This window comes from Dermacentor albipictus, chromosome 10 (assembly GCF_038994185.2).
Source record: "Dermacentor albipictus isolate Rhodes 1998 colony chromosome 10, USDA_Dalb.pri_finalv2, whole genome shotgun sequence".
NCBI classification, from domain to species: Eukaryota; Metazoa; Arthropoda; class Arachnida; order Ixodida; family Ixodidae; genus Dermacentor; species Dermacentor albipictus.
In genome coordinates this window covers 74,560,737-74,572,828 of record NC_091830.1, presented here as the reverse complement: position 1 = coordinate 74,572,828, position 12,092 = coordinate 74,560,737, and the positions used below count along the sequence as shown (strand labels likewise).

General features: G+C 48.4%; 1 protein-coding gene across 1 annotated transcript in view; it reads right to left on the bottom strand.

The window, feature by feature from the left end:
- Window positions 1–12,092, bottom strand: part of LOC135899902 (dehydrodolichyl diphosphate synthase complex subunit DHDDS-like) — a 41,646-nt gene that overhangs the window by 20,338 nt on the left and 9,216 nt on the right. The window contains exons 2-3 of the mRNA XM_070526735.1: window positions 7,023–7,207; window positions 2,238–2,380 (exon numbers count right to left, since the gene is read on the bottom strand). Coding sequence (XP_070382836.1) covers window positions 2,238–2,380; window positions 7,023–7,157 — 278 coding nt within the window. The 5' untranslated portion in view covers window positions 7,158–7,207. The remainder of the gene's footprint in view (window positions 1–2,237; window positions 2,381–7,022; window positions 7,208–12,092) is intronic.

Here is a 12,092-nt window from a genome sequence, read left to right as displayed (position 1 = left end):
CGCTTTCCGCACACGCAGAGCCATCTTGCGGCAAACACAGAAGACCCCCTCCTCTCCATGTACGGCGCTGCCCCGACAGATGGCGCGCCACGCGCGCATTGGAGCTGTGCGAGGACCGGTGCGAGGCAGGTCGCGGCCCGGACTCTCTCTCCCCTGACAACGCTTCGCCTTGCTCTCTCTGCAGAATCAAGCGTCTCCTTCCTTTCTTTAGATCACTATCTGTCTATCTCTCTGCCCGTGCTGATCACGACGTTTGGCTGGCGTGCATCATTTCCCCCTCTGAGATACCGAGTTCTTTGGTTCGTTCCGCTTGCTCAGGCGCACGTTTCGTTGCTGCGCCGAACGCCGCGTTGCTCGACCATATGGCTCGACGCTCACCGCGTCCGTTGCGGGGCGCCTCGTAAGTGATGGCTGCGCTGTAGCCCATTGTCTTACACCCCTTGGCGGGTCGACGGGAACGCTGTCGCGTTCCACTCTTGAAGGCGAAGCTTAAGCGTCCTCCAATTTTTAAAGAAGCCTTGGAACAGCGAAATTTCCTCTCTGAATTGAATACTAATATTCCAGGAATACTACTTCTCAATATCCAATCAAATATTTTACATTTTTAATGGAAATCAATCATAAATGTTTCATGAGTCGCCATAAAACGCATATTCGCGTTTCTTGTTTCAGCTAGCTGCTCCCCTCTACCGAGTAGTCGTCAACGAAAAAAAAAAAGAAAATGTGGTCGTACCTGGCAATCAATGACAATGACTACTGAAAGAAAGGAGCAGCACGTCATCATATGAACGCAGTACGTAGAGTGTACTGCTCATTGAAGGAGCTAAGTACAATAAAACAGCACCACCCATCTTTTGAAAGGCATTCAAACATGGTGAAATTAGCAAGGTGCCTGAATATTATTGTACATAAATCGTTTGCATAAAATAATACAACATATTCTTCCCTAATATGAGGCGAGACGTGCTGATTCAATGACTCAAAACTTGATACAAGCGTCCATGCGTTTTCTCAGTATCTGCTGCTTCTATGCAACAACCGTGGTTCTGGGGAGAGAGTACGCAAGCATCTCCCTTTTCCAACCTTCACTCGCACTCTGGTGATTAGCCGGTGCCACGCTATAGTCAGAGGTCGTCATAGCAACGAGGCAGGAGTGCCTATTGAACACCGCCTATTTAGTGATATAGGAGGAAAATATAACGTTTATAAAGAGGAATTCTTGCGCGATATTACCTCTGCTGAAGCAGAATTAATCCGAAGAGGCTGCACTACTACAGTAGTTCTCTTACAGACTGCAAAAACTTTAGACCTCCCTTAAGTATTGGAACGGAACGAAATATTTGATAATTTCAAACAAGCAAATCTTGAATTGTAGGCGGTGTTCAATTTGCGCCCCTGCTTCACTGCGATGAAATCAGCCGGCTAAGGCGCGGCACCGACGAATCACAACAGCGCACACAAACGTTAGGAAAACGAGATGTGGCGTGATCTCGCCCCTGTTGAACCAAATTGACATTTTTTTTGTGTGGTCTAGCATCATACAAGAAGCACTTAGAATTAGTTGTTGGTGAAGCTGTAGGAAAGAGGCGCGACACATATTGATAAACTGAAACAACATAAAAAGGATACCTCAGTTTATTGTTCGATTGCATTTTGCAGCGAAATCCGCGAGTGTTTCAGCTGCTAAAGCCAAATATACCTGGCGTGTATTGCCAAGTCATAGACATGTGCTGCTGATTCTCATTGTGCATTAATTGCACATTGCCTTTATTCATTTGCAAAATTAACTTGTAAGCCATTAGTAATATAGCAAACCCGCGTTGCAAGTCTGATGTACGCAAAACAGCATTGAAAGAGTTTCCCCATGTTCTTGCCGTACTGCTTTAGAAACTCGACACTAGTTTAATATAGAGCACTGTGTCGTAGAATATGGCGAAATGCACTCGTGAAGTGTGCTACGAATACAGCAAAATGCCATGCGGTATTACCAACCCACAATGCGGTATCACATCTTCGCAAGAAAAAGTGGTTTCGAGCCATAAAAACACTACAGGATGCTTACGTCGAATGTTCTACCATGAAATAACCAGTACTGTACCTCCCACTATCTGGTTTCGAGAGAAGTTCAAGTATTTTTCAACATGTTGAACAAGAAGAAAAAAGTAAATACAAACTTTTTTGTCCTCGCCCTTTTAGGCTAGCTCTCACTGCAAATTATCCAACGAGCGAGTACTCACAGTGAGTGCAGGGTCTTGACGAAAAATTTTGCCGCCTCATCCAAAACCGCAGCAATGTCGGTGGCGTCTCGAGTGAGGTTGCGAGTGCTGAGCAGGTAGCCAGTGACCTCGGCAACACCAACAGCTGCCAAGCAGTGGCACATCTGTCGAAGTAAAATGGTGTGCATGGTGTCATTCAAAGGGAGATGAGACAGAGACACTGTTAAGACACACCGGGTACAGTGAGGAAGAAATTCGAAAAAGTTCGCCGGAGAAATTTACAAGAAGTACTGTCACTACACAAACACAATAATTATATTAATGAATGCTGAGATATGAACGGATCCCCGCCAAAAAAGACGCAACCAGCACTACGCTAAGCCACATTGGTTGGCTACTTCATTGAATTTGAAACTAAAAATATGGAGGATGCTTAAGCTTCGCCTCAAAGAGTGGAATGCGATAGCATTCAAAGACCCCTGACTGCTTTTCATGCTTCCTGGAAACCGCAAGTTACGTAACCATAAAGTTTACCGGGAAATGCTGGCGGTGAATGCTGTGCCCGAAGGTAAGCTTTCTGGTCAATCTGTTATTGTTTCGCGCTTCAAATATATCAGTCTGAGAAGAGATAGCATAAAACATTAGCGCTGTCAGTGTTTTTTTGCCATTAAATTTGTCTCTGGGTGGCCGTTTCCTAAATTTCGAGGAATTTCTTTGTGAGGAATGAAAGACAAGGTATGAGCAACTTTCTTGGTAGAACAGTATAACCACGTCGCTAAGCACCTTCACGCTCGAAGGTTCTTGTCAATCTGGGTCATTTTTAGCATCACAGATAAGCCATAGAGAAAGAAATTCAACAAGAGGGGACACTCGGACACTCTTCAAAAACTGGCAACAGGAAACACGTCACGCCTAGTTTCAACAACATCCGTTAGTTGACGCGAGCATCAGAAAAAAAAAAGAATGTGAACTAAACCTCCAGACAACGTTTCATTTTTTTATTCCTTCCGACTAAAGGCGAAAAAGTTTTGCGTGTAAATGAACTTATACTTTGCAACTTTTTGTTGCGTTGCCTAGCAACAAGCTAGCGGCACGCCAGACGCGCGTGCATACGTCATGCGCCAGACAAGCCGCGGGAGTGAGCGTGGCCGGTCGTACGTGCGAAGCTCGCGTGCTCGGTGACCCGTCTGTTTTGGATATAGCCCATGTTTTTGGGCTCCCGGCCTTCTCTATGCTTTTCTTGCGTATCGTCTGCATTTCGACACGGCACCACTGCACTACTTGGACTACGGCAAGGTGAGAAATTATTTGACAGTGTGCGGCGCTTTTTAAGCACATTTAGGGTTAGTTCGAGTGGCGCAGTTAGCGAAAAACAGCTCCGCCGTCCTGGCGCAGTTAATTTGAGTTAATGCCTCGTCCTGGGAGATGTTTGCGACGCTTTCTATGAGCCCCAACATTACTGTCACTTATTTCGGTAGTTTTTGGGCACGCCAGCGGCGCCCGGCTTATTGACGCAGTAAGCGAAAACCGGCTCGGCCGTGTGACGCAGTTAGTTTCGCGTGTACTCGATCTTACTGGTAGAAGTTCGTGACGCATTCTCTGACCCGAAAAAGTAATTTAATTTATCTGGTAACTTTTTGGGATATCTTGAGGCTTGCTCGCCGCACCTGGGGTTGTGAAGGTGTTAGCAAAAAAGCAAGCCGGCCATAGTGAGTTAGTTTTGCGTGTACTGAATTTTAGTGGGACAAGTTTGTGGCGTATTTTATAGCCCTGCAACAACATACACCTTATTTCGGTACTCGCGCTTCTCGAAAACGCGACGAGCGATTGCCGAGAGTGATAACACGGGAGTGTTGCATGCGCCGGCAGGACGCGTAATAGATAACACTGAGGAGCTCAAGAACATGACACTTATATATTCTGAGCGACTGAAAACAGGCTTTGCACCCCCGAGTCTGACTTGAGTGCGATTAGAAGGCATTCTGTGAGCGTGTAACATGGTCTGGCTGAGCCTGTGTGTGTACTTGGCGTACCATCGTGTCAACTGAGGCCAAGTTGTATTAGAAACGCGCAGTCACCCGTGTATTTGTGCACTTAAAGTGCAGGATATCATCCCCGGGAAAGGAGGGGTGCTCGAAAATTGGATGTTGAGATTTTGACGTTGTTTGGGAGGAGTCTTTGCTGCGAAATGTACGTAAAAGTGAATTTATCTGTAATGCCGCTCATTTACCACTTACGCACGTTTCGCCTCTACACGAAATACTCCTGTTAGGTCAATATACCAAAATGATACATGCTTGTAATTTACCTTCTTTCAGCTGACGGCATCCGGTGGAGCATCGTACGGCAACGACTGCTGCTTACCTGGTGCCATAACTTTGGATGAATGCAGAAGAAGCCCGGAACGAGCATTTATATCGAGCAAAATAAACATTTCTTCATTTCAAAAGACGTCTTTCGTTTTCTTTATGAAATTGCTCCTGACAGTTTCGGTGCAGTCTTGTAAAGGTCAATCGCAATCATTTTTACTTAATAAGGAAACGATTCCACGCCAAGGCCACGCGAGGTTCAGCAGAAACGAAAAAAAAAAGAATGCCGCGCCGCGCCGAGCAGCGGAGCCGGCGCGGCGTGTACCAACTGGTGTTCAAAACGCGCGCGCCCGAAACCGAAACCGGAAGGAGTCAACAACATCCGCTTGGTGTGATACAGTCAATTCGGCCGCTGGGCTCTATGGGAGTGTCCGCTCTTATTGACATTTCTTTCTCTATGGATAAGCTTTCGAATTTTAGAACATTGTAATATTGTTTATGGGTGCAGTACCACGGAAGCTCGAAAATGTGATGCAGCTGAAGTACACAGTCGGGTGCATTCCATACGAGAAAAGCAATTGCTCGCTTTCCCGTAATCCAGAGCAGATGTAGGCATCACATAGGAACCGGCAGACCAGATTGATTGGAGATGATACTAGCCGCAATATTAAAATTGGTACAGTAGCTGTTACCAACGGCACAGCCCACCAGACCGCGCCACCCACTACCTCGCCATATTGTGCCCTGGTCTATATGTACCCTGCCCAGCTAGAAGAAAAGCGGCTGAAAACCGCATGAGGGGCAGAGGAAAACGCCAATGAAGTAGAACTCACTGCTGAGCGAGTAGAAAAATGAATTGAATTCAGGGGTTTTACGAGCCAAAACCACGATTTTACTATGAGGCACGCCGTAACAGGGGACTCCGGAACAATTTTGACCACCCTGGCACCTTCAACGTGCCCGAGTTGCATGGGACATGGGCGTTTTTGCATTTCGTCTCCATGGAAATGCGGCCGCCGCGGTCGGCAGGAGGTCATGCTTGTTACGTTTTGCGCCAGGCGTGCCGAAAGGATCAGACAAGTTCCGGGTGAACGACGTTTATTGACCCATGCTTGTGGGTTGAGGCTCGGAAAAAAAGAGAGGACTGCTAACAAGGGGCACTCTGCTTTTAACACTTAGTGGCGCATGCGCACTTCGCAGAGTGCTCTTATCAAGATGAGCGCCAGCCGACACAACAATGCATGGCAGCACGACATACCGCTAAGCCACCGCGGCGGGGTGAAGCGCGTGAATGAGGCGCAATAAAACCCCTTGAATTTCGTAAAGTGGTGACACTCCCCTCTTCCGGATTCAGTTCTCTTTCATGCTCCCTCCTTGACCGTGGCGCCGCCTACACTGCTCGAGCGCAGCCACGGCGCCAACATGTGCTCCTCGCCACTGCGTAGACGCTTGTCGAGCAAAAATGGCGCTGATGCACGGCGCGAGGGCCCACTTGATGCGATTAGGCCAATAGCGACGCGGCGTCGGCCTCGGCCAGAGCGCGTGAGGAGGAGGCCGCATTCTTCAAAGCGTGGCACTACTTTGCGAAGTTTAAGGGGTTTTAAGGCGCAACGCAGCTTGGCGTCATCTCTCGAGGTGACGTCAAACCCGCGCCGCCGAACGTGCGTACCTCCGGCGTTCAGCGCTCAGCGCTAAAAGGTGACAATGGAGTACTAATTCCCTGTATCTGCCTTTTGAACGTCGCTATTGGAAATATGAAATAAAACTTCAGCTTGCCAGAATTTATAGCTTTACTAATACTGTGAACAAGCATTAGGAACAACTGGGAAGAAATATTTTTCCTAACTCGTTTGGGCAGTAACTACTGTATGTAAAGCGGTCTTGTGGGAGTGGTTAGGCGTCAGAGACCGCATCTCTTCAAGTTTTCGCTGGTTGCTCGTGGTGATCTTGTTCTGTTCTCGCAACTTGCCCGGATGTTCTCGTTTAAGTGGCAGGATAATGGCTCTGGTGCTTGGCTCAAAGTTACTTAAAACTCGCAGACAACGGGAGCTTAAAATATTTCCTGCTTAAAGACCAGCAGGAGTAATGACAGCTGACAGGAAAAATTTAGCGTAGTTTCCTTACACCGACGTGTCGTCTATCATTTGGCCAAGACGATTTCCATTGATAGTGTGGCCGCTGTGACTCTTGCTGCTCGTGATGTTGATAAGGCATTTTTAGCAATTATAGGCACAGAAATTTATTGAGACAGCAGGTTTTGTACTTTCTAGCCTGGTAAATATAGTTTAGCGTTCCTTGAGCACATTTGGTATTTCATGTATGCTAATTTTCAAGATTCATCACCACATTTTCTGATGTCGCCATCACAGCGCATACTAAAACTCAACTTTCCGACATTTCAAATTATCTGGTGCTTGTATTCAGTACCGAAGTCCTTCTTCGCAATGCAACAAGACCCTATGAATGATTCTGACATTACTCCAACTATACTTCTTACCAGAGTGAGTTTTTGGAGCAATATCGAGTAAGCATGGCTCAGCTTTAATCCGTTTTTCCTGCTGAAGCGCCGGTTACCGTCTGGTACGATTGCGAAATGCCTTGGTATGACTTCCTGCCGTAGCATCCAGAGCATGATTCGTTCGTATCAGCTCAGCTGGGCATCCCATGTGGAAGATGGGAACGCTGTGCAGAAAGAAAAATAAGATAAGTTAGGTGACTTTGCTGGCCCATGAAACTTCTCGGCAATAAGATGGTTGCAGCCGGAAATGTTAGAATGCTTTGCTGCTACATGCTGCGCTAAGAACTAGGAACAGCTGCATGGGAAAATACCACTGCGCGCAAACAGTGACACTGATTTAAAGCGTCGGTGATCAATCAGTCCCTGACGAAGGTCCCCAAGGTTCCAAGTGATCCCTCGGCATTTAAACAGCATAATTCCTGCCTCAATGCTCGGACGCGAGAGAACCATCATGTTTCCAGGCTATACATGACTACCCGTGAAATGCTGGAGTTTTTCGCTAAAAAAACACAGCATATATTGCAAACAAACACCGAATATCATCACCATCAGCCTATTTTAAGTCCACTGCAGGACGAAGGCAACTCCCTGCGATCGCCAATTACCCCTGTCCGGCGCCAACCGATTCCAGCAAGCGCTTGTGAATTTCTTAATTTCATCACCCCTCGTTGTCCTCTGCCGTCCTCGACTGCCCAACCTAACCTACGCATCACATGACCAGCCCAGCTCCAGTTCTTTCTCTTACTATTATATAGAATTTCAGATATCCGTGTTTGCTCTCTGACCCACACTGCTCTCTTCTTGTCTCCTAAGTTGATGTCTAACATTCCTTGTTCCATCGCAATTCGCGCAGCCCTTAACTTGTTTTCGAGCTTCTGTGTCAGTCTCCAAGTTTCTGCCCCATATGTAAGCACCAGTACAATGCACTGATTGTGCTTTTCTTTTAATAATATTAGTAAGCTTGCAGTCAGGACCTGACAATGTCTACCGAATACGCTGCAACCCAGTTTTATTCTTCTGTAAGTTTCCTTCTCTTGATCAGAGACCCCTGTGAGTAATTGACTTAGGTAAGCCTACTCCTTCACAGACTCTAGAGGCTGACTGGCAATCCTGAACTCTTGTTCCCTTGCCTAACTATCCTGAGTCCTCTGGGTAGTGCACAGGCCAGTATGGTATTCTTCCACTGCTTTTACTATACCTTCGAGATGGCTCATGATATTACCCTGCTTACCGTTCGTTGCATACATCTTGCTTTGTACGATGCCTAGGTTCCTTCTCACTGTTTCAAGCGGCGTCCATTTTTGCTGCTTCCGTAGTCTTTCTCACGTTATTATTTCGTATATCCCTTATTTTTTCCTTATTGATTAGTTTTGATAGCTCCGTGAATTCCAACCCATCTCTTGAGTTGTACACTTTCATTCTTTGTCGTTTCTATATTAGGTATTTTGTTACTTGGGAGAGATTACCTACAGGTTCCCTTGGTGCCTTACCTCCCACTTCGATTTCTGCTTCTGAAACCAGTCAAGTTACGCTTTCCTTCATTGTCTATATGTCATATTCATCTCTCTGTTCCAATGCTGCAATATCTTTGCAAGTACCAGCCTGATGTCTTCCTGAATTTAGACTGGTCTGTTTCTTCTTGACCAATTTTACTCTTCAAATTGAAGTGAATCATAGCCCTCACTAACCTATGATCCCTGCACTTTACCCTGCTTAACACTTCTACATCCTGCACTGTGCTGGGATCGTCACAAAGTAGTGTGAAATTAATTTCATTTCTTGTTTCAATATTAGTGCTTTCCCAGGTCCAGTTTTTGTTCATACGTTTCCTGAAGGTGCTCATTACTCGCAGCTTATACCTTTCCGCGAAATCTACCAACAATGTTCCTCGAGTATTCCTAGTATGCACGCCAATGTTACCGATTGCTTGTTCGGAAGCCTGCGTTCCCCCACTTTTTCATTGAGGTCACCAATGACTACAGTGTATTGATATTGCACTTTTCGCATCGTTAACCCAACATTTTCATAAAACTGTTCTATTTCTTCATCGTCGCGACTGTAGGCTGGCGCGTAGGTTTGTACTACCTTTATTCTATACCTCTTATTATTTTTTATTACGACTACTTCTACCGTATCAACAATGATGTAGAATTCATCAATGTTGCCCGATAAGCTATTATTAATTAGGAATGCTACTCCAAACTGCTTCTTATCTGGTAGTAATCTATAGCAGTCATTTGTCATATAGCAGCCATTTGTCTGCCCTGTACAAGCGTCACCAGTTCTAATTTCACTAAGGCGAATGATATCCCAAATAATGCCTGATAGTGCGTCAGATTCCTCTTAGGCCAGCTTCATTCGAGAGGGTTAGGGGTTAAACGTTGCCAGGCTCAGTTTCCATTGGCTGCCTGTCCGGGACCCTCTGCTACGTTACAGGTCTGACCGTCGCATTGGTCAGGTGCTCCACAGCTGCTGGGCACTGAGGGCCATTGGGTAATTGAACGAATCATTTGGGAGGAAGTGGCCAAATAGTGCGCCAGGTAGGCCAATTCCTGTTCTGGTGATGGAGTGTCTTGTTGAAGCTTACTAGGTCTTCCTAATTTGGTTGTAACTGAATCAGCGCAGCCGCACTTGCTGTGAACTTTTTTTTCCGGTGTCAGGCGCCACACCAAGACTGGAGATGCAGTATAATATACAAGCAGTCAAAGTGGCCCGTGGCGGCAAGGGATGAAAACATATGCAGGCGTGAGCTCCAGTGCTAAGATGCCGTCGCTGTGACGCCGGGCAGCGATTCCGTCGTCTTTATTCCATCGTGATTTCTCCTTCATCATTCCACCATCGTTACGCCTTCATAATAATAAAAAACATAAAAAATATGATGGAATGGTGGAGATAGGAAAGGGCAAACCACTTGATAATATTCCCGCTCCTACTAAAACAGGCAGCAGCAGTAGGGCACACAGTGCAGAAACAATTTGGCGCACAAATGTAACAATGTTTGTGTAATGTAACCAACGAACGAACGTAGCCAATCTAACGAACCGTAAATGTAACCATCGAAGAAAAACTCAGGAAGTCACCATTGCGTCGATGCCATTCTTCCTTCATCATCTGATTGTCATCATGTCGTCTTGCACACGGCGTCGTCGCCCTGCAACGGTCGTCATTCCGGTATAGTAATGTCATTGCATTCATATTAGCATTGTCATCGAATTGTTGTCATGCTGTCATCTTCATTCCAGCTGCCTCATTTCATTCGTCACGCTGACCTAATGTCCACCCTGGAGGACGCCACGAACGGCGGGGACCTCGTGGTGCTCTTGCTGATCGACGTACAGGGTGCCTTCGACAGCCTCCCTCACGCAGTTGTCCAGCAGGGCCTGGACCTCCTCGGCATCTGTGGCAACCTGCGGGGGTTCCTCTCGTCGCTCCTGCACAATCGCACCCTCTGGGTACGTGTGGGTCACTCGAAGAGCACCCCCCGTCCAGTTGCTGTAGGTGTACCACAGGGGTCAGTGGTGAGCCCCTTCCTTTTCAACCTGGCCATGGCGGGGGTGCCTGCTGCCCTGCCGATCGACCCTCACTTCCCCGTGCAGTCCTGAATCTACGCGGACGACATCGCCCTATGGGTGCAGGGACCACTGCAACACATACGCAAGGCACGTGCGGCCCCGCAGAGAGCCGTGGACACTGCGGCTGGCTACTTGTGCAGCATCAGCCTCACCATCTCGGCCAGGAATACCGAGGCCTTGCTACTGCATACAGGAGCATCAGCTCACCGCTCAGCTGCCCGGCTGCGCTTGTAGGGCATCCAGATCCCATGGAGCAAGGCAGTCACTTACCTCGGGCGGCGCATTGACCATCGGCTGACCTGGCCGCCGGCTACCAAGGCCCAGTGCGCCCAGACGCTTCGGGTTCGCAAGGCGATCTCACAGCTCCTTGCCCGTGGACAGGGCTGTACCATCAGGTGGGCTCTGCAGCTATCCTAAGCTGCAGCCACTTCACGGCTACTGTAGGCCCTCCCTCTTGTGGCGTTGCCCCCACCCCGCCTGCGGAAACTGGATCTGCAGCACTGGTCAGCACTACGGCTCTGTCTTGGCGTTCCCCGAACCTCACAAGTCGCCGCCACTTTGGCTGAGGCAGGTGCCTGGGTCCTGTCATCACTCTTTCTGCAACAGGGGCTATGACACGTTGATCGGCTACACCATGCCGCAGATGGTCAAGCACTCCTGACACGGCCCTCCTGACCAGATGGTCAAGCAGATGGTCAAGCACACCTGACCCTCCCGGCCAGCATCACACATGGGACGGCTGTGTGACCTCTATAAGGAAGTCATAGGGGACACGCCTGCAAGCGCTATACAGCATCGGCCACCACATGGGCCACCAAGCCCTATTTCGACGGAGCTGCCAGCTGTCTCGAAGAACCCTTCCCAAGCATGTGCCCTACAGCAGACGGCAGCCTCTCTCCTCCAAGAGAGACTTGGGGACCACCTTCACATCTTCGTCGATGGATCCGTGATACCGGAGACGGGCTCATCCACAGCAGCCTGCGTTGCACCGGCCCTACAAAAAAGCAAGCTGTGCCGTATCCCGGGACATGCAAGCTCTACCACAACAGATCTAGCAGGACTCGACCTTGCTGTGGACCTACTTGCACAGGAGCTACCAGCGACCCTGCAGCCATCTTCTGCGACTCCAAGGCGGCGCTGCTCTGCCTGCAGAGCTCTGACAGGGCTACCCTTGGCGTTGCGCTGCTCTCTTCAAGGCTGACGGCCCTTCAGGAGGCAGGATGCTCACTATCCCTGCATTGGCTACTTGCACACTTGGGGATCCCGGGGAATGAAGAGGCGGACATTCTTGCAAAAAGTGCCCACCATTCAAGCGTCCCCTTCAGCGCTGCTGTAACGGCCACATATTTCTCGAGACACAGGCTGCAGCGGCACATCATCACCTGCCACCCGGACAAACGGGTATCCCCGCGCCAGCCTCCACGGCCTCTTCCACAGCACGGCCTTCTAAGAAGGGATGCCTCGTTGCTGCTCCGAC